This window comes from Orbilia oligospora (genome assembly GCF_000225545.1).
Source record: "Orbilia oligospora ATCC 24927 unplaced genomic scaffold scaffold00054, whole genome shotgun sequence".
Taxonomy (NCBI): domain Eukaryota; kingdom Fungi; phylum Ascomycota; class Orbiliomycetes; order Orbiliales; family Orbiliaceae; genus Orbilia; species Orbilia oligospora.
In genome coordinates, this window is record NW_011645611.1 from 157,143 (window position 1) to 181,176 (window position 24,034).

General features: G+C 45.8%; 10 protein-coding genes across 10 annotated transcripts; 4 read left to right on the top strand and 6 right to left on the bottom strand.

Annotated features, from left to right (window-relative positions):
- Positions 1-1,399: 1,399 nt before the first annotated feature.
- AOL_s00054g64 (uncharacterized protein) lies at positions 1,400-2,402 on the bottom strand (the record flags this gene model as incomplete). The annotated part of the gene is made up of 3 exons (XM_011121380.1): positions 1,400-1,452; positions 1,526-2,322; positions 2,398-2,402. The coding sequence occupies 3 exons, from the start codon at positions 2,400-2,402 to the stop codon at positions 1,400-1,402; spliced, it is 855 nt and encodes a 284-aa protein (XP_011119682.1).
- Positions 2,403-2,952: 550 nt separating this feature from the next.
- AOL_s00054g65 (uncharacterized protein) lies at positions 2,953-5,280 on the bottom strand (the record flags this gene model as incomplete). Its single annotated transcript, XM_011121381.1, has 3 exons — positions 2,953-3,067; positions 3,164-5,155; positions 5,225-5,280. The coding sequence occupies 3 exons, from the start codon at positions 5,278-5,280 to the stop codon at positions 2,953-2,955; spliced, it is 2,163 nt and encodes a 720-aa protein (XP_011119683.1).
- Positions 5,281-7,349: 2,069 nt separating this feature from the next.
- AOL_s00054g66 (uncharacterized protein) lies at positions 7,350-8,658 on the top strand (the record flags this gene model as incomplete). The annotated part of the gene is made up of 4 exons (XM_011121382.1): positions 7,350-7,401; positions 7,492-7,846; positions 7,933-8,013; positions 8,082-8,658. The coding sequence occupies 4 exons, from the start codon at positions 7,350-7,352 to the stop codon at positions 8,656-8,658; spliced, it is 1,065 nt and encodes a 354-aa protein (XP_011119684.1).
- A 320-nt stretch (positions 8,659-8,978) lies between these two features.
- On the bottom strand, positions 8,979-9,322 carry AOL_s00054g67 (uncharacterized protein; the record flags this gene model as incomplete). The annotated part of the gene is made up of 2 exons (XM_011121383.1): positions 8,979-9,228; positions 9,306-9,322. The coding sequence occupies 2 exons, from the start codon at positions 9,320-9,322 to the stop codon at positions 8,979-8,981; spliced, it is 267 nt and encodes an 88-aa protein (XP_011119685.1).
- Positions 9,323-9,917: 595 nt separating this feature from the next.
- On the top strand, positions 9,918-11,649 carry AOL_s00054g68 (uncharacterized protein; the record flags this gene model as incomplete). The annotated part of the gene is made up of 5 exons (XM_011121384.1): positions 9,918-9,989; positions 10,057-10,192; positions 10,266-10,449; positions 10,553-11,244; positions 11,303-11,649. 5 exons carry the CDS (start codon positions 9,918-9,920, stop codon positions 11,647-11,649), a joined length of 1,431 nt encoding a protein of 476 aa, XP_011119686.1.
- A 600-nt stretch (positions 11,650-12,249) lies between these two features.
- On the bottom strand, positions 12,250-13,456 carry AOL_s00054g69 (uncharacterized protein; the record flags this gene model as incomplete). Its single annotated transcript, XM_011121385.1, has 2 exons — positions 12,250-12,750; positions 12,836-13,456. 2 exons carry the CDS (start codon positions 13,454-13,456, stop codon positions 12,250-12,252), a joined length of 1,122 nt encoding a protein of 373 aa, XP_011119687.1.
- A 550-nt stretch (positions 13,457-14,006) lies between these two features.
- On the bottom strand, positions 14,007-14,478 carry AOL_s00054g70 (uncharacterized protein; the record flags this gene model as incomplete). Its single annotated transcript, XM_011121386.1, has 2 exons — positions 14,007-14,216; positions 14,347-14,478. The coding sequence occupies 2 exons, from the start codon at positions 14,476-14,478 to the stop codon at positions 14,007-14,009; spliced, it is 342 nt and encodes a 113-aa protein (XP_011119688.1).
- Positions 14,479-15,791: 1,313 nt separating this feature from the next.
- Positions 15,792-17,021, top strand: AOL_s00054g71 (uncharacterized protein; the record flags this gene model as incomplete). Its single annotated transcript, XM_011121387.1, has 3 exons — positions 15,792-15,908; positions 16,023-16,717; positions 16,781-17,021. 3 exons carry the CDS (start codon positions 15,792-15,794, stop codon positions 17,019-17,021), a joined length of 1,053 nt encoding a protein of 350 aa, XP_011119689.1.
- Positions 17,022-17,446: 425 nt separating this feature from the next.
- On the top strand, positions 17,447-19,842 carry AOL_s00054g72 (uncharacterized protein; the record flags this gene model as incomplete). Its single annotated transcript, XM_011121388.1, has 8 exons — positions 17,447-17,708; positions 17,784-17,874; positions 17,963-18,040; positions 18,111-18,488; positions 18,556-18,634; positions 18,700-19,339; positions 19,398-19,475; positions 19,592-19,842. The coding sequence occupies 8 exons, from the start codon at positions 17,447-17,449 to the stop codon at positions 19,840-19,842; spliced, it is 1,857 nt and encodes a 618-aa protein (XP_011119690.1).
- A 772-nt stretch (positions 19,843-20,614) lies between these two features.
- AOL_s00054g73 (uncharacterized protein) lies at positions 20,615-22,612 on the bottom strand (the record flags this gene model as incomplete). The annotated part of the gene is made up of 4 exons (XM_011121389.1): positions 20,615-21,619; positions 21,679-22,365; positions 22,450-22,539; positions 22,604-22,612. 4 exons carry the CDS (start codon positions 22,610-22,612, stop codon positions 20,615-20,617), a joined length of 1,791 nt encoding a protein of 596 aa, XP_011119691.1.
- Positions 22,613-24,034: the final 1,422 nt, after the last annotated feature.

Below are 24,034 nucleotides of genomic sequence, written 5' to 3' on the forward strand. Positions count from 1 at the left end.
GATCGAAAGAGCCAGCAACACTAGCGGAACGGTCAAGATTGCTTTGTTGTCATTAGATATATGGCCTGGATGCACCTGGATATGCAAATATCCTCCATGTACTACCTGTTAGCCATTTAGTCATACTTATTAACACTGATGATGCGCAGAGATATGAACTTCGGTGAGGGGTATAGCTACGTACGTACATGATCGGTAGGCGATGCTGCTGGTTGATTTGCTTGGATGTCATTGGGTGTCGCCCCGACCATTACCTCTGTCATATTCGGAATGATCTAATTCTTTTTAGAGCAAAAGAATAGTAAAGGGAGCATGGAATGCTGTAGATTACCGGGAAAACGGATTATATAAAATTGAGGAGGCTATACGTCTATTGATATTGTCGAACTTGGTATAGATAAAGATTCAGACCTAAACGTGCCGCAAGGCGAAACAAGAAGCTGGCTAAGCACAAAGACAAAAATCACGGATCGCACCGTGGAATAGTGAACAGGGGAGGATACAGATACCACTTAGATCCAAAGTTTCATCCGTTATTTTCTGAACCCTGTTTCTCGGCAGTATTGTGTGAGAGGGCTTCGGAAATGCTTTCTCAACAGCCGGCGGCCAGAGGCGATCGTCTGACATTTAAATCATACCCTGCAACGAGTATAGCCATGGCAGGTCGTGCAGGGCTTATGGGGTGGGCTAGAATATGGACGTCTGAATCTCGGGCCCGCCATTTTTAGTAATGGGTGGTCATGGCGTCTCATGTTTTCCGGTTATGGCACATGCGCGCATTCCAGTCGCATGTATTTTCAAAATGCTAACAAAGGGGACTCTGTATACACCAGCACTGGCCGCATCGGGTAGTAAACTAAACGGAATGCGAAACTGTCGGGTAAGAAAGCGAGTTGGTTCCTGTCTAATTTATTTCTCACATTTTAGGCCGAGTTTCTGCTTGGATACATCGACATACGGGGAAATGCTGCAAACGGAACGGTTTGTGAGATGCCCTGCCAACTGTTAGATAAGTATCAATCGTGAGCGTTACGGTGGTATCACTCTGTCTCGGGCTGAGCGATGGCACAAAAGTTTAACTTAATTCTCGATTCACATGAGAAGTACCTAAAATATATTTATTTGGTTTAGTAGATAGGGAAAGAAGGATAGAATTCGTTTTAGACATGACATGAGGGTACACTGAATCCACGCAAACGTTCCACATATATGAACCAAAGAATACTTCATAAAAGTATTAAAAGCAGTAGAGAGTTCGGGAAGTCTATGAATACTTGGGCGATTGTGCAGATAAATATCTTTTTAAGGCATCTCAGAGCCTAGTAATATTCTTTCGTTGTCCGATAGCGATGACATTGCGGTCGGGATCAGGTTTCTTATCCTTAGTCTCGTTCGGTTCCTACTGTGAACGTTTGGCGAATTCAACCTTCAAGATCAAATGACCATAACCAACTAAAGATTAAAATGAAGCGATTAGCCCAAAAAATTGTACTTGAAACCTTTATTTCATAATATTGTAACTTACAGCCATCCATCTTCTCGCAAGCTCGTTGCGCATCCAGCCTGTCTTGGTAGCTGACAAAAGCGAATCCCTTTGCCCTGCCAGTGTCTCTGTCTTTTGCCAAGAACACTCTGGTAACTCTTCCAAATCTTTCAAACATATCTCTGAGATCTTGTTCCTCTGCGAACTCGCTAAGATTTGTGACACGGAGGGTTGCCAGGTCATCGCGCTCGCGGCCAGCGTTGAAAGAAGACGACCCAGCACCGGCGTCCTTGCCCTTGTTTCTGAGATGTGGGGGAACGTAGCTGCCACCAGTGGCACCACCGCCAGCACCAAGATCTGGCGAATCCGGTCGGGATTCATCTGGAGGAGCTTCTCCGACAGGCGCGAGAGTGTCCTTGAAGGGACATCTTGCTGTGAAATGGTCTCCTTGACAGATACGACAGGAAACTTTCTTGTCCTTCAATTGGGTCTTCAGGGCGCCAGTCGCCTCCTCTTCCTTCTCAACGGCCTTCCATTGCAAGCTTGGCTTGAATAAAATGTTCTCTCCAACGGTTGTTGTCGACATATCTGGTCCTGGTGGGTGTCCTTGTTCCCTTCCAAACTTGGCCCATTCCCTCCTCTCTGCGACGCGTGGGTTGACTCTCTCCTTGACTACTGAAATCTTGATCTTTCGTGTCGTCTTGATTTTCTTTCCGGAGTCGGATAGTCTGTATGTGATAGTTGTCTTTGTTCCGTCCGGATTTGAGATGACCTGGTTCTGTGGAAGGGCATTTGGGTCATCGAATTCCTCGTCTTCGGCCCACTCTCTTCTTTGTGATCTGGCGAAAATAGCAGAATTAGCTAGAGCTGTTTTTGGAGCTTCGTTCATTTTTCGAGAAACAAGCGGAACTTACGCCATGTTGTGTAGCTGTTATATACGGGTCTTGATAGTTGGTAAAAGTTGATGATGCGAGACTGAAAACGGTCGGCTCTTCTGATTGTAATGGTTGTCGGTGGTTGGTGTAGATGGAGCTTTGATGTCGAAGTGGGATGTGCAGCTATCTATCTTATCGTCGTCGTCGACTCATTCAACTTTGATTTTTTTTTAGATTTTTGATTTTCAGTTGCCACACAAATATTAGTCACATGATCTACGTACGTTCTACGTTCAGGGCGACTCGACAACACGACAACACATTTATTCTGCACATTGCAACCTCCAATGCAACCCAGATCGACACATGCCAGGCCAGGCTTCGATCAACAATTAACATTCTCTGTTACAAGGCTAATCTTGAGACCTTTCGTATCTGTGTGCATCTTTCGATTCGATTCGTCGTCACATTTTTTAAATTTAAGATGTACGCCTTCTCTCCCGATGTGATAGTTCATATAAATAACTCAATGCTTCATTGCATTCATTCGTTTGCTCATGTGTATTCATGATCATGACATATCATATATAGGCACTAATTCCTCCAAATTGCGTCTGCCATCTTTGCGACTTTGGTCATTTCATCGATGTCATGAACCCTGATTATGTCTACCCCTCCAGCTACGGATGCTGTCACAGCAGCGCCGGTTCTATAGTACAATAAGAACAGTTAGCATATTCCTGGTAGCTGGTCGACTCGAGGCCAGCCAAAGTTGCAAAAAATGGATTTAGTTTGAATTCCTTACCCCCATTGTCTCTGAGAAGCATCAGGAACCCCAGTTATCTCCCCGATAAACTTTTTCCTGCTGGGGCCTATCAGCCAAGGGATGCCGACAAGTCCCTTCCTCGCCCTTAACTTGGCAAAATTTCTAAGTATCTCTAAATTATGCTCCGTAGTCTTCGCGAATCCTAACCCGGGGTCGAGAATAATCTTCCAGCGCTTGACACCTGCTTTTAGGGCAGCATCAAGTCTCTCTTCGAGTTCCCTTCCAACAGTTTCGATAACTCCATCTGGATAATTTGCTTGCGAACCCATCGTCTGCGGTGTCCCTCGCATGTGCATCAACATGATTGGAACGTCGAGTTCGATGGCTGTTTTGATCATTTCGGGGTCGAGCACACCGCCTGAGATATCATTGATAATATCCGCACCTGCGTTTACCGCTTCTCTAGCAACAGACGCCCTGAAAGTATCGATTGATATAGTGACCTTCTTGACAGCTGGATCGCTAGATGATCTAATAGCCTTGATCGCGGGTATCACCCGATTGATCTCCTCGGCTTCTGAAATTTCAGCTGCATTCGGTCGAGTGGACATGCCGCCGAGGTCTACGATTGAGACACCAGCTTTTACTGCTTTAGAAACGGTATCCTCGACGTTAGGGGTGGTATGTATTCCACCATCAGAGAATGAGTCTGGCGTGAGATTTATGATGGCCATTACGTGAGTAGGACGAGTTTCGCTGGTCGGTTGGAGGGATGGGATTGATGGGGATAACAGAACTCGAGGATAGACCGTCGATTCTCCAGGAAGGGATGACAAGTGAGAAGCGAACGTAGTCGAAGTTTGCGGATGCGGTAGGTCCGCTGCGATATCACATAGCGGCCTGAGGACGAACTCCCGTTCAAGCATGGATGCATGAGGAATTATAAGGTCTGGTTCGTTGACCACCTGTGTGCCATATAGTAGGATGTCTAAGTCGATATTTCGGGGTCCCTTGTCGATAAGCTTGACCCTGCCGAAATGGTTTTCTATAGCTTGGAGTTCCCGTAAAAGTTCCATAGGGGCTAGTTTTGTTTGAACCTGGCATACTCCATTTAAGAACAAATCTTGATCTTCGACGTACATTGGTTTGCTTTCGTAGAGAGAAGACGTTCTGATCACCCTAATACCACGCCTATTCAGCTCGGCCAAGGCGTCTCGTATTAAGACAAACTTGTCTCCAAGATTTGACCCGAATGCAATGAATGCAGTTCTATATTCACCACCGGATTCCTCACCGGATACGGTGGAAGCTGCAAAGTAGGATTTGTGTCTAGTAACCTCGACTTCCGAGGACCGGGCAAGTGCGAGAGCACTTGGTTTTTCGGCACGAACGGTGATAGATTCGACACCACAGTCGATACACGCAACTCGTGCAATACCCGTCACCAAAGCCTCGATGGTTCCATAGTCCGAGGCCTCGACAAAGTTGACAACAGCGTCCGAAATCTTTTTAGCGTCATAGACAGGCACAAAAGACTTTTCTTGTACGTGGCCATTGGTTTTGGCTGATTCGATCTGCGCCGAGGGTTTGTAGAGTGTCAAGCTTACAATAACCTGCTGTCTTTCAAGTCTCTCGCAATCGTTTATGCCAATAATCGTGGCAATTCTTAGGTTCTTGATGTAGACTTTGTCTTGAGTTTCTTGAACTCCATCTTTTCTCCGGACTATTTCCAGGGCGGCAGAGTCGGCTCTCAAAAGAGTTTTCGGCTGCTCGACTTTGATATACACCCATTGGCCTCGAAGTTCATCTCCGAGAACCTTTGCAGCGAGGGTCTCCGCAAGGTGCTCAAGAGATACGAACTGGGTTTTTTGGACAATTTCCAGGGCTTTCTTGCACACAGTACCATAGTTGATGGAGTGAATCAAATGATCTGTGGATCCGGCCAGACCAACGGATGTTTTAATTCTCAGGCTGACCAAAAGCGGCTGAAGCTTTGGTTTATGCCATCCATCGAGCCCAACAATGGCAGGCCTATATGCCGAGTTTAGTACATCTTTTTTCCTCTTGTCATTAATTTTGTAGGGACTTTTTTTAACTTACAAAGCCAATTCATTGACAGCGATGAAGTCGGAAACGTTTTCTAGCTGAAAGGCCATCGTTTTTAAATCGATATAAGTTCTTCGCTGAGCTTCTCCGAGCGAGAGGACTTGTGGCAACGGACGACCCCGCCAGATATTTATACCGAGAACGGATCTGGGATATAGTATCTTGATATTTGGTCTCTGCCACAAACGGACGGAAACGGATCCAAATGACCTTGCAGCCGACATACGGCTTCCCACTTCTATGCTAAGCTAGGGCCAACGGCAAAGAAAGGGAAAAAAATAAAATAAAATAAAACGGCGCAGGAATGCAGAGTGTTCGAGTTACCTATACTCCGCCGGTTCCCGTCGCGGTGGTGCAAAGCTAGCTTTTTAGAAAAAGCTTCGAACATACGCATGCGTGTCGTACATAACGATTACTGTTGGATGTTGATTGAATTGCATCTTCTCGATGGTTAGTCATGGTTGACTATGTTGGCTACGGTTAGAGGGTTGTTCCTGTAACCGTTTTTAGCTTTTAAGGTTTCCAGCTGGCTCCACGGATTTCTTTGCGGGCAACGGCAACACAATTAATGCAGTTGGGAGCGAAGATGTCGGTGCATTCTTGGATGGGCATTTACGCTTTATAGAAGGCGCCCCCCGCAGCTGGATGAGGCAGTTGTGGGGCTTAAGCTTGCAGATAGATGTATCACCTCCGAAATTAAAGGTAGGATAGTAGGGCCCGAATAGGAAATTTTAATGGATCTATAGGTATTCGAAGCGCAGACAATGCGGGCACTAGAACGTCTGGAATGATGATTACGGTAAGCAAGCTTTATGTTAATTGACTTTTAACTTATTTTACTTTATTTTTTATTTTTATTTCTTATTTCTATTTTTTATTATTCTATTGACTAGTGTTCCAGCCTACTCTCGAATAGCGGTATATACTTCTCAGAAAGTGAGTACTAAGCGGAAGTTTATTAGGAGGACACTAGTAGCTAGAAAGACTATTCATCCTCGAATCTGTATTGGACCTACTCTTATGATATTCCGATTTTGATTCTTCGGCAACTGTCCTGATAATCTGCTTAGTCATCTAGCATCAGGTGCTAGCCAGTCTCGCAGTCTCACAATAGAGGTATAATATATGCTTGTCGGTTAGTGCCATGGAAAGGGACGAAGTCGTTTCCGGAAGCTGTCAAGAAGAAATCGAACTGCTTCCCAATGTAACAGGGTCTGGAGGACCCTGCATGCTGGCCCAATATTACCATAGACTCCCAGGAGCAAAGCTTTCAGATGAGTATAATGAATGCTCAAGTACCTGGTAAATAAATAATCAATCGAACCAGTGTGTAAATAACGGTTATAATAAAGTGATAGAGGAAGAAGAAGATCAGGCAGATAAGATTAGATTACCGGCCGGCTGTCCCGCCTTCAAAAGCCATGGCCCGTCCGTCCTCCCCGCATGTTCGGCCTCGGGGTAACTTCGTTTATTCAGTTAATATTATACTCCAGCTGCGTTTCGGTAGAGTCGGCTCTCCATTTATTTTATACTCGAGAATAGTCGAAATCCGGGGTCGAGTTAGGTAGAGCGGAGAGTGTTAATTCAACCTCGGCAATAAATTCGTTTTTTGGGGGTACCCGATGGCAACCCTTCACCACGCATGTCCATGTGGTTAACACGCTGGGAACTAGCTAGGTATGTGAGTAAGTATGTAAGTATGTACTATGTAAATAAGTACCTGGAACCTGCATGGATGGAGAGAGCAAAGGAAGACTCTGGGGATGTCAGACCGGGGCTGAACATGTGAGGTCGCCCAGCGCAGATGCCTCGGCTTGTTAGCACCAGCTGAACAGGGAAAGTCGCGGTTGTCAACTCCAGTTTTGTTTGCTGGGCCGAGACTTTGGCCCAAAATCGCCGTCACCGAATCCCGCTTTCATCCTTTTTCCATTCCCTTCGAACTCTTAAATATCACCGTGCTGCCGTTCTCCTGATCCTTTGACTTCCATCTCCTGTCTTCTATTCTTCTTTACTATCTGATACCCGGTCTGCCTTTGTAATATATACCCTTACCCTTACCCTTACCCTTACCCTTACCCATACTATACACAAAGACAATACAATAACTTAAAAATCAAAGATGTCGACCATCTCTACTCCCATCACCAAGCTCTTCGGAGTCAGACACCCAGGTAGGATCCCCCGAAATAATATGCTTCCTTATCTATACGTCAACTTGTGAATATCAGCTAAAACTCGATTCCTTTCTTCTTTTTGTCTAGTCCTTTTGGCTGGTATGAACGTTGCCGCCGGCCCAAAGCTCGCTGCCGCCGTCTCTAATGCCGGTGGTCTCGGTGTCATTGGTGGTGTCGGTTATTCGCCTGACATGCTCCGCGAGCAAATCCACGAGCTCAAGAGCTTCTTGAACAAGCCAGACCTTCCATTCGGTGTCGACTTGCTATTGCCCCAAGTTGGTGGCAGTGCTCGAAAGACCAACTACGACTACACCAAGGGAAAGCTTGAGGACTTGATCAATGTCGTTATCGAGGAGAAGGCTAGCTTGTTCGTCTCCGCTGTCGGTATCCCACCCAGGTTTGTCGTTGACAAGCTTCACAAGGCTGGAATCCCATACATGAAGTAAGTTCAGCCTCTTTACATCGTACATCCCTGATGTCGTAATCGTTCGTCTGCACCGACATTTGCTGACTGACTTGGTAATTTAGCATGATCGGACACCCAAAGCATGTCCAAAAGTGCCTTGATGCTGGTGTCGATATCATCTGCGCTCAGGGCGGTGAGGGAGGGTAAGCTTGATAAATCTTTACTCTTTTGCTTAGAGGTTATCATACTAATCATGACTAATCTTATTTAGTGGCCACACTGGAGATGTCCCCACTTCCATCCTCATCCCCACCGTAGTTGACCTCTGCAAGGGCAAGAAGTCCCCACTCACTGGCCAAGACGTCCTCGTCGTCGCTGCCGGTGGTATCTTCAACGGAAAGGGTCTCGCTGCCGTTCTCGCCATGGGTGCCGCCGCCGCCTGGGTCGGAACCCGCTTCATTCTCGCTGAGGAAGCCGGTGCACCAAAGGCTCACCAAGAAGCCGTCATCACATCCGGATATGAAGACAACGTCCGAACAATCATCTTCACTGGTCGCCCAATGCGTGTCAAGATGAACCCCTACATCAAGAACTGGGAGGAGAACCGAAAGGACGAGATTACCAAGCTTACCAGCAAGGGTGTCATCCCAGTCGAGCACGATATCGAGCAGCTCGACAAGGAAGACAAGTTGGACGATGACACCATGGATGCCGCTAGACCATGGTTGATGGGCAAGGTCGCCGCTGTCTGCAATGAGATCAAGCCTGCGAAGGTTATCATTGATGAGATGGTTGGAGAGGCCATCCAACAGATCCAGAAGTCGTCGTCGATGGTTGCCAAGTTGTAGATAATCGTCTTTATTTTCGGGTTTCCTTTGTCCGGTCTCTTGTTGTTTTTTCGGTCTTAGCATTGTCGGGAGCTTTTGAGTCAATCTTCTGATACTTTTTTTTTTTAATTTCCACGGGAGAATCATCTGTATTATAAGAAGCCATGAGATAATGGAATATGAAGTCCTGAGGAAGCCACTTTTTTTGTGCAAATATCAATCGTAATTGATCGTAAATAAGTAGCTACAATGAACCGAGCATATGCATATGTACAAACCCACGGGAGGAATATTAGTATTCCCGAGGATATCGACCTTGGTATTGAAAAGGAAGACGTATATTAATTATCGCGATTCCTCTTCAATTCAGCTAGCTGGGCCTCGATTTCTTTATCCTGTGGGGTGTGACCGGGTTTGTCCACCGTAGATATCTTCGGGATCATGCTCTTCAGTTTCTGTTTGTCCTGCTCAGTTGGAGTCAGACCAAAGGCATCCCCGACTGTGTCAGTCAGATAGTCGCCGACGAGGCCGTATGCTATCAAGCCGCCTCCTAGTGCGAGCCTAGAAGTTTTTGACAAGCCCGTGAACCATCTGATGTAACGCAGATATGTTATTATATTAGCAGAATAGCACCATCCGATATCGGGGGCTATTTAGGCATTACGTACCGCCAAACTGCAGACATCTCTTCAGAAATATATGTACTCAAGATTCTTTATTGTAAATCAATCCAATTTGCAATTAAATGGAAATGTCGTCGAAGTTGAAGTCGTAGACCGGGAAGTTTGTGATACAAAGTTAACCCTCCAAACTGAACTGAGGGCCCCTCTCGACAGGCTAAAAATGTGAATGTACGTACTGTACAAACTGTAATTAACTTAGCAAAGATGGAATGAAGAGGAGTAGAAAGAATTAAAATGAGGAGAAAGGAGGAGGACCTGGTACAATAGTTAGAATAGTTAGAATAGTATCATATGCATACCAATCGATCTTGAAAATTTCCTTGTCGGGCAGATCTACTATGGGCAGCTACTGGCACAATGCAATGAGGGTCGGATTTATGCCCGGAAAGGCCGACCGCAGCCAACAACGCTAACCTGCTAACCTGTCCTCCTTAACTGAAGCCCTGTTCTGACTGGCCTGCTGGTAAACTTAAAGTACTTAACTACCACCGGATCCCTCTCGAGACTTGTAATTACGCTACATCCACCCACCTCAGGCGACATCTCCATCTTTCACCCATCGCCAGTACCCACTATCCAATCGATCACATATCCACCATGGCTGCCCTTGCTGACAAGGCCGAGTCGCAGAAGATCTTTGATAAGCTCAAGTCTAAGCCGGCCAACAAGGTACATACATCTTCTGTCCGGGTTCCTTCGTTCGGATTCCATTAGCTAACACGCTGGCTCATTACAGGTCTGCTTCGACTGTGGCGGCAAAGCACCTACCTGGGCGTCAGTTCCCTTTGGTATTTATCTTTGCCTAGACTGCTCTGCCGTTCACCGAAACCTTGGAGTTCACATCTCCTTCGTCAGATCCACCGTTCTTGACCGTACGTCCTTACCACATTCGCCACCCCTGAGCTTCGATCCGCATAGGCCTGCTTACACACGCGCAATAAACAGAATGGACATGGGACCAACTTCGTCTTATGAAAGTCGGCGGGAACAAGGCTATCCAGGAGTTCTTCATCGATAACGGTGGTTCTGCCGCTCTATCAGCCAAGGACGCGAAAGTCAAGTATCAGTCAAATGCTGCCACCAAGTATAAGGAAGAAATTAAGAGGAGAGCTGCTGAAGACGCTAAAATGTACGTATATCTAAGTTCTGTTTTGTTTATGTTCACACTATATCTTTATTTTATCTGTTTTATTTATTTGGGGTAAAGCTAATGTGGGATCGCACTTACGCAGTCATCCAGACTTCGACGTCGACGACGGGGCCGTTGTCGTAACTGCCGAAGAGGAAGAAGAAGATTTTTTCTCATCATGGGATAAACCAGCTATCAAGCGGCCATCGCCATCTCCTTCACGAACTGGCACCCCTGTCAGCCGAACCGCCTCTCCATTCTTGAACGCTAATGCTGCCGGTAACGGAACATCACGACCGAAATCACCGCTCGCCTCTGGGGCAAAAGCTTCCACTCCAGCCGGCACACCACCTGCCACCGTCGTCTCGAAAGCTGTCCCCGCTGCCGCCGCTGCCGCAACAAGGGCCAAGCCAACCGGCGCTGGTGCTGCAGGTGCCAAACGTGGAGTGTTATCTGGGAAGAAGGCACAGAAGATTGGGGCTAAAAAGGTCGTTGCTGCCGATATAGATTTTGAAGCAGCCGAGAAGAAAGCAAAGGAAGAAGCGGAAAGAATTGCAAAGCTGGGGTACGACCCTGACGCCGACGAAGTCGATGAGAAGCCCGCCAAGAGCAGCGTCGCAAGCCCCACAATTTCGTCGTCTAGCAGGAGTGTGAATACAACTACGGCGGATACAGAAAAGGCTACAGCACAGATGGCTAGATTAGGATTCGGACAAATTGCAAATAATAAACCTGCTCCAGCCCCTGCGAAGAAGATGGGTGGATTCGGATCTACAGGCACAAGACCGGTTGATGGTATGTTCATTTCTCATGAATGGCAAAATATTAGAATTTTGTTAACATTACCCTACAGATGACTCGGAAAGATATGCTCGAGATAAATTTGGCACCCAGAAGGCCATTTCCTCTGATCAATTCTTTGGAAGAAATGCTTATGACCCCTCAGCACAAGCTGAAGCCAAAACTCGTCTTCAGAACTTCGACGGCGCCACCGCTATCTCTTCAAATGCCTACTTCGGACGGGAAGAGGAGGAAGATAACCGACCTACTAGTGGAGACTTCAGCAGTATTGAGGGTACTGCTCGAGACATTGCCCGAAGATTTGCTGGTACTGCGGGTGATGATTTGGAAAACATTAGCCAAATGGTTGGACAGGGTGTGGAGAAGGCCCAGGATCTTTTGAGGCAGTACATGCGGTGATTGCAAAGTTCACATATTTGGATTTTTATACGGATTAGTCGGTTCTCTTTCTCTTTCTCTTTTATTGGTTTCACAAAGTTTTATGTATTCGATGTGAAAACGAAAGATTGATGGTGATTCTGATTCTAAAGTTCGGTTTCACCCACGTCCCCACAAAAGAGAGTACGCCGCTTTTCGCTTCGTTATGTAAATTTTTTACTCAGTACTTCGTGCCGGTCTTTTTATAGCGCCCCTTTCCCCCTCTTTTTTTTCCCCCTTTTTTTTGCGGGGGAATTGTTTAACCCGTCAACTTTTGTGCCTGTAGGATGATTTTTAGAGGGTATATAAATCTTCAGTTTTTTCGATTTAGGTCTATCAGCGACCAAAGGTACAAGAACACTAGCTCGGAAACATTGGGACAAAGCTTACAGAACGAAGAAGAGAAACCCCCGTCACTTTTCATTACATCAATGATATTATTGGGGAGAGACGACCTTTTATTCTCAGAGCACAAGGTGTCTCTATAAAAGAAACAGGAAAAAGACAGGAAAAAGAAAGAGTGGTTTTATTAAATAGATAAATAAAAGGGTTTTCCCAAGCAGCAATTATGTCAACAGATCATCAGGCCCGTTTACTATCCTTAGGGTCTTCCCCTCCGCCATCCCATCCCTCTGTTTGGGATACGCCCGATTGTCCCCTCCCGGGGTACGGGAACAGTGGAGGGTAAACCTCATGGGCAGGGCGCCCAACCCCATCCCGGTAGACGATGTGCGTAATAGAAGGGGTTTCCGGATCCTCACGCCACAACCAATACCGCTGCGAAGCGGTAAGCTTGCGACGTTTGGATTCCGGAGAACGGCCCCCGTCCGAACCTTCGTCTTCTCCCTCGAGTGAAGGGACCGGCTCGTCAACCGGGCCGGATTCCCTCTCGTTTGGTGCTTCATCGGCCAAAGCCTTGCGCTTTGTGCCTTTGTCCTTTTTGATCTGGGCGCGAGTGAACTCGGCAAGCTTGTCCTTGATTCCTGAAGGGAAATCGAAGTCAAAAGTTGCACCTTTTAATCTTAGGTGACATATTAAGTCGACTAGATCGTCATGGGTAAGGGTTTTGAGGAAGAGTTTATGCTAGAGAGAAGGTTAGTCAGGATATGTGAAGGATACAGGGGGGTGATTATGAATGATTTAAGAGTGGGCCGGGGGGTTCGCTCACCTGGTCATCATCAAGTTCTTTGATAGCAGCCTCCATGTTTTGGGATCCCATGGTACCGAGATTTTTGATGGTATTAGTAGGTGTCATGGTAGTCTCGTTCCCAGGTGCCATGGTAGGTTGAGATTCATTTTGTTCTCTTTCTTCGGTAGGGTGGTGATCGTTCCCATCCTCTTCCTTCTGCCGTTCTTCATCCCTGTGCTCTTCAGAAGTGGCGTCTACATCTCTAAGATAGGCTCTGTCATCATTCTGTTCAGCTTGGATTTGATTTATAAGTTCATTCCTCCTGTTGGCTTCCTCTCCTTCTTCATAATATCCCATCTCTTCAGATAAATCATCACCTTCCCCGGGTACCGTTGCACACTCGAAGCAAAACCAGTTCTTCTCTAAAACCTCGATATAGGACTGATCGATTATTGGTCGGTGACATTTTTGGTGGTAGGGTCTCTCGCAGCCATCGCAAAAGACGATCTTATCACCCTTCGAATCGGAAGCTTTATGACAATTTACGCATCGAGCGTTGAGGATCGATAATCTCATTGCCGCTTCCAACTCAACTTGGTTGACAGCAAGCTTGCGGCCCACAGTAGCTGATTTTGAAGAAGTGAAGCTGGTACGGGACATCTTCTTAGATTTGAATTTGGGTTTGGACTTGGACTTCTGGGGAGTGTGATGGTTGATTGGTGGCAAAGGGAGTGGTGATGGTGACAGTGACGGTTCTTTCCGAGTATTTGGGTTGATTACTGTCCGGCCAGAGAGGGTTTTAAAACCAGATTGAATGTATTCTTCTGAGGAGGTTGAAGACTGTGGGTAGGTGATAGAAAGTTGGTTTGATAGACTGAGTTTAGCAAAGAGCAAAGATGGAAAGGAGAACGAGGGCTGTGGTAAAATACGAAGTTGGATTAAGGGAATAGTGGTGACTTGTTACTTAGGAATTCAGGAGATGTTCAAGTCAAGTGGTGATGATGGTGATGATGGTGATGGTGATGGTAGTGGCAGTGGTAGTGATGAGCTAGAGTTGTTCACACTCACATCATATCTTCTATGGCTTGTTTTGGACTTCCTACGCTTTCTCTTTTTACGAACAGGGACAGTTGCTACACAACATAACATTCCTCTTAATTAATACAACTAACCCAACTTACCTGCTGTTTGCCAGTATGATAATAGAATATCAAAACTCACCGACTTCTTCGAGTTCCTCCGGGTTCCGTTTTGGGGCTTTCAAGATGATACGGATGGGCCGAAACGGAAGCTTGGGTTCGGCGTTTAGTACGGGATTATCAAGAGTAGATTCCCCCGTATATTTATCGATGGAATTAGGTGATATCGGATGTTCTTCAAAAGAATCAACATCAATATCGTCGTCATCGGATGACTCGGGCTAGAAGGGGGGGGAAGGCGCCGGGTCAATCATAAAGTCCACAATATCCCTTCCTTTTCTCTCTCTATATATATGTGCATGTGCTTATATATTCACAACAACGCTAGAATAGGAGCTAGGAGGTTGATACTTCTTCAGATTCTATTACTTCTTCGTCTTCGTCGATTCCTCCATCCTGCTCCGTCGGCGGAGGTGGATACGCGCCAGCACTGAAGTGCAGCTTTATCCTAGGCATCGGAACCGCGGCTGTCGCCATGGCCATGACCGGACACGAACCTATCGATCTAAACAAAAATTTAAAGCGGAGGGATCAAAGTGATTATAGATTTATATAAGCAATTGTATACGACAGGAAAAGACGCAATCAACGTCTCCGACAAAAAGAATAGGTACGGCGCGATGCATGGCGAGAACGGGAGAAGAACCTGTCTATCAGAGCCTTTCTTTAGCACCATCAGTAACCAGGTAATTTAACTTATAACTTGTTTTTTTTGCATCCGCCGTGACGTTGGATTTTGCAGACCGGATTTGCGTTGTGATGTCGTTGGGGGGACTGCTTCGAGGCCAACACCAAAATTACAACGAGATGTTCTTCGAGATGCATTGTCAGTGCTGAAGGATATCCCGGAGGCACAGATCTATCTTTTAGGATAAATAGGTATCAAATTGAGAGGTATACGGTAATTGTGTGTCTAATTTGAAAGTCACTTTATATTATGAAACGTTAGACGGTTAGTTAAGCATATGAAGCAATCTAAATGTATATTTATCTAGCTAGGATTGTAGATACCGGTATGTATCAGTACAATTCAAAATGTGTAGTATATACTACCTAGCTTTTAGAAGTATATAGCAAGCTCGGTACTAGTTAAACCATGATTATATTATATTACAGATTGGGTGGATAGAATGATACCGGCAAGTTTATAATTTATGTGTCCAGGTTCTCCGCTCTGCCATTGGTTTAGTATATAGTATAGTATACGGTATAATCATCCCTAGAATATTAGTATTGAAAGAAACCATAAACTATAGCCTAAAAACTGCATCAGATATCGATAGTTAAAATACTACTGTGTAATTTCTTTTCACATTGATTAGGGCGCAAATGAATGAATGACGATACTCCTATATCTAATTAAAATAATGATGATTGAGGCTGTTTCTGTAGCTAGAACCACACCCATTTTTGGATTTCAAATATATATCCTCTGGCAACTAAATCTCTAACCAAACCAACTCTAAGAGAACAGAATTAACTAACCAGGTAAATACTTAAGTCGGTCTATATAATATATATCTGAGTTTGATTCTAGAATCAATTATATTCAGCCAAGACTGTACATACATGCATATGCATCGCGTGGTGTTGTGGCCATCTGCTGCCTCTTCGGAACTAAGCGAACTGAACAACGTCACCTTTAACTGCGCCAGTACTCACTGCTGGAACAAACCATACCCACGCTCCTCCTCGATCCAACTTTACCAGCTATCCTTTCGACAGAACAAACCACATACTCTTCCGTACTCAGATGGTTCTCCGGTAGCACGAGGGCGGACCAATTCGCAGCCTAGATGGCCAACATTTCCGATGTCTTCAACAAGCTGCTCGAGAGCCATGGTTCTGCGCCCGTTCGCGGGCCCAGGTGGAAGGTACCTGAGGATGGCTTCATCAAGGAAGCCTACACTATCGTAAACCTCACCTTATACATATATCTAACATATATACCTAAGTATGCTACTGATTTTGGGCTTGTATCATCCATACTAACGATCCCTTTTGGATTTTTCTAAAAAAATTGGTAGAACTCTTCAATAATGAATCTCACCCGCTTCCTCCTATCCATCCGTCAGGCATACCTCTCCACTGCCCGAGCGCCTCGACACACCTCCACCTTAACAGCCAAACAGCCAGACCGCCGTTATTTCACCGACAAGGAGCGCGATGAGATTGACTTCGAAGCAAAGACTATGATAAAACAGTACCTTCAGGTCATCGCCAATCTCGAGGGTGCAGAAAAGACCCGTGTAATGCTAGAAAAGAAGACAAGAGAAAAGAATTTAAATCTCAGAAAGTGGATACAAGATTTACGGCGGGGCGACGAACCGGACGAAGAAGAGGAAAAGAGTAAATGGACGGCGCTGCATAGGGAGGGAGTGTTATGGCTACTAAAGAATAGACTGGAGAAACTGAGCGAGATTCAAAGGGAACAACAGGAGACTAGAGTCATGAGAGCTGTTGAGAAAAACAAGAGTATACTGGAGAATGTGGCGTTTGATAAAGCTGGGATGGCGATGGGGAGTGCTGCTGTTCAGGCGTCAAAGGCGGCGCAGATGGAAGCGCAGGCGAAGGCTTATAAAAGATCGCAAGCCGCCGCGGCTTTAGAAGATGAAGAAGGGAATAATATTGAGCAAGTGCTGTCCGCAGACCAACTACAAATTTTTGCGAAGGAGAATCAAGATATGATGAATTACTACCAGGATACACTGGACCAAATTAGGTGAGGAACAAGACACTAGCTGCAAATAAACCTTGAAGTGCAAATCTAACGTAATAACTACAGGTCCGCCGAGAGGTCTTTGCTGGAGATATCCGAACTTCAGAATCGGATAGTAATGGATATCGCAGCACAGTCGGATCATATCGACCAACTGATGGCTGATTCCATCCAAACGGCACAGAACATGGAAGCAGGCAATAAGCAACTAAAACAAGCTTCCGAAAGAAGCTCTCCTGCCCGATATGTGTTCCAGGCGTCTGTGGGGTTCTGCGCTTTCCTGATCTTAGCGGATTTATTAACATGATTATCTTGAGCATTTAGTGTACTGATAGCATCTATTTTATAATAATCTGCGATACCCTATACTATGTTTATGAATTTCACCAGACCACTACCTTGAGCTTAGATAATTATCTTATTTCGAACAGTGCCAAGAGTGCTAGCCCAGGGGCCAAAATCGAGTTCTCGCAACAACCAGCATTAATTTCAAATGCAGGTTACGTAGCGGGCTGCCAGCTACTCCATCCTGGCGATACCACTGGAAGCTTAGCTTTCCAGCTATATACCAGCCAGCAAATCTCAAAATGAGTGTACCCATTTAATCGCCATTGCCAAGTATACATAACTAGTAACCGTAGCGCCCAATCGAATCTGAACCTGAGCAAAGCTGCTTTAGCAGTCAAAATCCAACATCCAATCAACACCTACACGATAGGAATTGGCGTCAAGATGCTAGCGCGGCGGTCGCGAGTCGCTGTTGCATTCGTGCTTGCATGTGGCTTCTATCTATTCCACCGAGCCTTTTTCTCTTCCCCGGGAGGAATAGGATTTAATTTTATCATCCCGCATGACATCCGAATCCAATACCCTTTTGAAGAGAAAGGTACCAACGCGAGGGATGCGAAAAAGGCAGAGGCTGTAAAGGAGGTGATGAGGCGCACCTGGAAGCTTTACAAAGAACGAGCTTGGGGATTCGACGAAATTAAGCCTGGTACTTGCTTTTTGATCCATACGCACTAGAGTATTTCATGGGTATGTTTACTAATATTTCTTTGTGACATCTTAGTATCTGGGAAAAGCAGAAACAGTAGGAATGGATGGGGTGCAACTATAATCGATTCCATGACTACAGCTGCAATAATGGGCTTAACCGATGTGTAAGTAATATAAAGTGGTCTCATTCCCATGAGTATTAAGTTTGATACAGTAAAATTCCGGTTTCTGAAAATTGATATCATAGTATAGGTTCGCCGAACAATATGATTGGGTCGTCAACCATGTCGACTTTAATAAGGCTGAAGGTCTAGTTGATCCGTTTGAAACGTCAGTACATTACTCCAATGCCTAAATATTAGGGTATTTATAGAATTCTAACACTCCTCATTGAAAATAGAACAATCAGATACCTTGGGGCCCTAGTTTCTAGCGTAGATCTACTCGAGGCGGGGATAATACCTCCTCCCAGTCCACTATTTCGCCAGGAGATTCTAAAACAAGCAAAAACTCTCGCGGATAATCTTGGGCCTGGATTCGATACCCCCACAGGTATGATATGGCCCAGGGTCAACTTTACTGAAGCCCGCGGGATGGATATGTCGGGAAGACGGCACCAACATGCTGCCGTCCACCTTGCCAGGGCGGGGAGCCATTGGCTTGAATACTCGACTCTATCACACTTGACGGGCGATAGAATATATTTGAAAAATTCTACCAAGGCGTGGGATTGCTTGGTCTTTAATAAGAGGGGTGAACCGTGGCCTGGTATTCTGCAGTACGAAGTAGTGGTTTTAAATATAGTCACAATGTTTCCGGACCGCTAACAGTAGTACGATATATAGAAGCCCGAGATCTATATGGACTGGCCTCCCGGTTGGGGCGACAAGAACTCTAGGAGCACCGGATGATAGTCACTACGAGGTTTGTTACTCTACCCCTCTATCAGGTTATATTCGCTATATAAAATCTCACGATGAGATACATAGTACCTCATAAAAGCCCACCTATTAGACCCAAATGGTTCCACAAAGGACCATGCAAGACGATGGTACCAAGCCATGACATCTGCCCAAAAGCATCTCTCATCTACCACAAAATCCGAATCTAACCCGCACACCTTCCTACTTTCCTACTCCAAAGATCGATACGAGAACACCATGGGTCATTTAACATGCTTCATCGGTGGTAATATCCTGTTAGGCGCCAAGTACCTTTCGCAACCGTCCTTATTATCATTTGGCGAAGCATTAATCGAAGGTTGCCACCATTCATATGATTCCATGCCATCCAAAATCGGCCCGGAGAGTTGGAGCTGGATGCCTCGAGAATCTCATCTACGGCCACCGCATTTTCCAGGCCCGGTAGCGCTTTCTCAAAAGGAGATGTACGAAAAGACAGGAATATGGGTTACAGTTACAAATTACAACTTACGGCCTGAGGTCGTGGAAAGCTACTTTTACGGTTGGAGGATCACAGGAGAGGAAAAATATAGACAGTGGGCATGGGAAGCGTTTGAAGCAATTGTAAAAGCGACGGAGACAGAGTGGGGGTACTCGGAAGTGGAAGATGTGACAGAGGTGAGGAAAGGGAGGAATTTGAGGGACACCAGTGAAAGTTTTTGGAGTGGTAAGTGTGAATAACAATCATCATCAAGATACAGGTGCTGATAAGTGAGTGACTATAGCTGAGACCTTGAAGTATCTTTATTTGATTTTCGAAGATCCGGAGTTGTGTAGTTTGGACAAGTGGGTTTTTAATACCGGTAAGAGACATTACTAACGTCGAAAGATATAAATGATTGGTAACTAATATATATATATTGGTAGAGGCACATCCATTGAAGCGGCGTCTCTAGCGGGTAAACTTGAGCTATTATAGCGCATTTACCGGGACAATACTTGCGAGACGATGATTCCTCATGCCTAGATATATCGACGGACCTTGATAGAAGACATTGGGCGAAAATTGGGGGAACTATTAGAAGCCAGATATCCTTGACAATAGGAAATACGCAACAGATCGAAACCGGGAACAGAAGATCGGCCAGGGAATGCATTCTCACACCCACGGTAGAATTCGAGCGATATGTGGATGAAGAAGAAGCTTCCAAAAAGAAACCCAAGAAATAGTGAAGTAAAAATAAGAATGAAATAAGATAAAAACAAAAATAAAAATAGACAGCAGTCTCTGGCACCGAGACTAGAAAGCAGTAGAGAATCGATGTAAGAAATATAGAATTGATTTAATTTACATGAAATAATTCGCAGATTGACCATTTCCCGTCCCAGGTTATAAAAAAAGAAGAAAAAAGAGGAAGAAAACATTAACACATAGACGAGTTTTCGCATCAGCAGCATTAAACACATCACCGAGGGTTGGGAGGAGGACAGTAAGACATATCGGCATAAGGAAACACCAGAAAGACGCCATTAAAGTGCTGGCCGGAAAGTATAGAAAGACTTATGGTCAAACCCCGAAAAATGAAGAGAAGCCATCCGAAAGAAGCGTGGTATTTGGCTGCCCACAATAAGAAGTCGCTTTGTCGAAAAGTGATGCAGTGGTAGATCCATTCTGGTCCAAAGGGGAAGAGGAAGGAAGAGGAAGAAGAAGGTTGGAAGCGAAGAGAGAAATAAAGTAGAAAGCGAAGACCTGTGAACTTTTAGGCACCCCACAAAAAAGAAAAGAAGAAACAAAGAAATCAACTGCCAGACGGTCCCCCATTTGAAAAAAAAAGGAGGGAAGAAGAGAAAAAGTGGTATAAAGAGAAAAAAAAACTTTGGACCAGAAGGTAGCAAAAATAACCACACGAAAAGGTATCAGAGGTACATGCTCAGGGGAAAATATATGCAGTGAGAAAAAAAAAAGTTAACAAGAGAAGAAGAGAAGAAGATAGACCTAGATTTACGACACCGACAGTACCAGCTTGGGGTTTCGTTTTATCGCGGTACTGAGATCACTGTCACTCATAATGTCGTAGTATTCGCCTGTCTGCTCGTCCCGGTATTGAATGCAAGTGAGTCTAGTTTCTAGCCTCTGCTCCAGCTTATCTTGAAGGTGTGAGAGTGGGATATCAGCCGGTAAGCGAATAGCGATCAAATCGTCCTGGTAGTGAACCTTGATCTTAATAAAGGCCCCGCTAGCACTGTTCCCTGACACAGCAGTAATCGCACTAAGGTTACTATCTGCTCGAGCCATCTGGCTGGGCCTCATATCGGAGTTTGAACGCATATGAATTTCTCTGGAGTGGCCATTTGTGGGGCCAGGTGACCTCATCCCATGCGCAGCAGTTCTCTGCACTGGTGGGGGTGAAAGAATGGAGGGGTAAGATCCATTTCCCCGCATATTTGTGCTCAAGTCCACCCGGGAACTTTGGCGGGAGGGGGCTGGTGATGAGTCAGAAGAAACATTGGAAAGATGGGAGTCTCGATTTTGCATTGCGAGTGTTTGTTGCTGCGCGACGTATGTGGATCCGGAGTATGTCGAGCCACGGACGCTATCTGTGACGTCGAGATCGCCTTGACGGGGAGCGAATAGTTGTCGCACCAAGGGGCACTCAGATATTTCTTGGTTTGCAGCCATGATCTTGAGCAACTGTTTGATATACTCATCTAAGCTCTTCCTTCGCTGGGACGACAAACTGTCAGTAACATACGCAACCGGTCCGGGCATATAGGGTAGCGTCCTCTGCTCTCCAGTAGCGCCGGCTTCACGAGGGAATGCTTTAAGTAAAGCAATTTGGAAGTCGTAAAAGTCTTCGTAGTAACGACAGAGGTGCCATATCCGGCCATCTTCCATTTGACATCGGACTAGATACCAGTATCTGCCCGATTCGAAGGCATAACTATCGACGGAGGCAGAGATAGGAGCAAGGAGATATTCTTCCTCGTGAATTGGCTGTTGGTGTGGCTGTACAAATATGTGAGCATAGATCTTCGCCTCCTTATCGAGAGCAATCCAAAACTTACCGTCGGAGGATCTGGGCCCGGTGACGTTGGTTGTGGTTCACCAAATTCAAATTTACCAAGAGATATGCTACTATTCTTGTAATTTGCGGCCTGACGTTTCCACTCCTCAACCTTAGGGACTTGGGCTTTGGTGATGGCTTCTTCTTGGTTTTCAACGGGTAACCCGGTCGCCATGTCTCTGATCTCTATAAAAGAGACGGGAATTAAGCCTGGCCCACCCAAACGACCGATTGGTTTGGCCAAAAACCATTCCGAATTCGACTGGGCTATTACAATGATTGCCTCACCGGCAGTGGCCTGTAGTTCGTCTTGTCGCTCTGCATGGAAGTCGTACACAACGATGCCATAAAGCGGGCCGCCGGGTTTCGTCGAAATGCTCGTTCGCGACTGATGGGCCCGTTCTTTCATAGAATCGCTGAGCGTGCTGCTCCCCGAGTAACCTGAATCGTCAGTCTTGCGGTTGTCGCTTCCATTTGATCCTTGGCTGTCCCTCCCGTTCCCGCCCATAAGTTGGAAGTAGTTCGCTGGAACCATTCCCTGAGTATGGGTAGTAGGGTTGTAGGCCTCGTAATAATCGTCCTCGTGGGAGACAACGTGGAAAAGGTCGCCTTTAGAGAATGCGAGTTCGCCAGGGTTTACGGGTTTGTAGTCTCGGGTTGCCTTGATTACCTGCGTGTTAAAGGAAGCCTAATATGATATGAGGATTATAAATTAGCCATCGATTCCGGCCCTGTCGGAGCAAAGTCTTGAGAGTTATAGAATTGTCATTACGTTTATCTTCTTTAGAGGCGGTGATTTTGGAGAGTTGCCGATATGCTGTACATTTGTGCCTTTGTCGCTTTTGAGCGACCTTCTAAGTCCCTAAGACGATAGTACGACGTCAGCATGCATAGCTAGCGACGATTATTCGGCCGTTATGACCCACCTGGAACATGTCGGACGGTATGAACTGGCTGACTCAGAGCAGTGAGGTCGGGAAGAGAGGATTCGAGTTGAGATGGTGATGCGTTGATGAGGGTGTTCTGGTAGGTGTTGAGCAGAGTTGAGTTTCGAACCTTCGCTTTCAATCTTATCCGCCGCAAGACGATAAACAATCGATGAATCCCGACGAGCTTCAAATCGGTCGCCGTCGCCGCTACCTATTATTCCGTTTCCTACGAATAGCCTAATCGAGCTGAGACGATAGCGATGGCGGTGAAATTATGAGAGTGACTGTGGCGGAGAACAGCGACAAAGCCCTCCCTTTTTTTTTTCAATGTTTCCTGCAGCTCACTCGATGGCGCCGTATACGAATCTGAACCCGATTTCCCGCCTAATCCTAGTTTTTCGGATAGATTCTCGTGGCCCAGGCTCGATAGCGTTTCAGAAGGCGGTCAAAAGCCTCCGTTGGTCGAGAGTCTTGAAACGGGAACAGCGTGAGGATGTCGTCTGGACGAGGTTCGTCGACGTCGGTGGAAGGAGACGGCTGATCTTTCAGAGTGAGACTTTCGCTTTTGAGGACCCTGTTCGTTCGTCTTGTCCTTGTCCTCGTCCTCGTGGTGGGATGTTCTGGAGTGGAGTGGAGTGGTGGAAGAGATGACCGGTTTGTCGGCTGCTCTGAGTGGGAATTGAAAGGGCTACCATACAGTACCGTACTGGGCTAAACAAGACAGGACAGGCTCACATCCAGCTCGAATGCCCGGAACCAGATCAATCTCCAGCGAAAGGCCGTTCGGGTGAAACTGGACTGAGGGCGTAAGGTGGAATGGGAGGTTGCGATTGCGATCAGCTGATTGGATGGATGCGCTCTGGGCTAAAATCTAGCTCAGACGTCGATTTATATTATATTGCAGTGTCGTCAGCGGATTATCGTCAGTCGCATATGTTATCCCACGACAATTGATCAAACACTACTTTGGGTCATCGGCTTCGAGAAGAAAGAGAACAATAGGAATGTCCGGCTTGAAGAAGACGAAGAAAATGAAGCTAGGTACGTAAGTCAGAAGTATTTTCCTATCTTACTTTTTTATTTTATTTTTTTATTCCTTCTGTTTTATTCTTTTTTATTTTATGCTTCGGCTTCGCTCGATAATACATTTTGATTGCACGGATATCCTGCATGTTGGAAACCCTGCGGCAGGTTTAATCTTATTTTTAATTTTTCCTGTCAAACGAGCATACAACCACATTCCAGTCACTCGCTCCACCGACATGCAGGCAGGGAAGGATGGCGGGCGGGAGGTAGGTTGAGGTATCTGAGTACCTGAGCTATCGAGCGAATCTAATCCAATTCAATCAGGTATGTCACGGTATCACATTCGTGGGCAATGTCGACATCATGCTAATTGTCATCCCAGATGTAAGTACTTACAGTCCT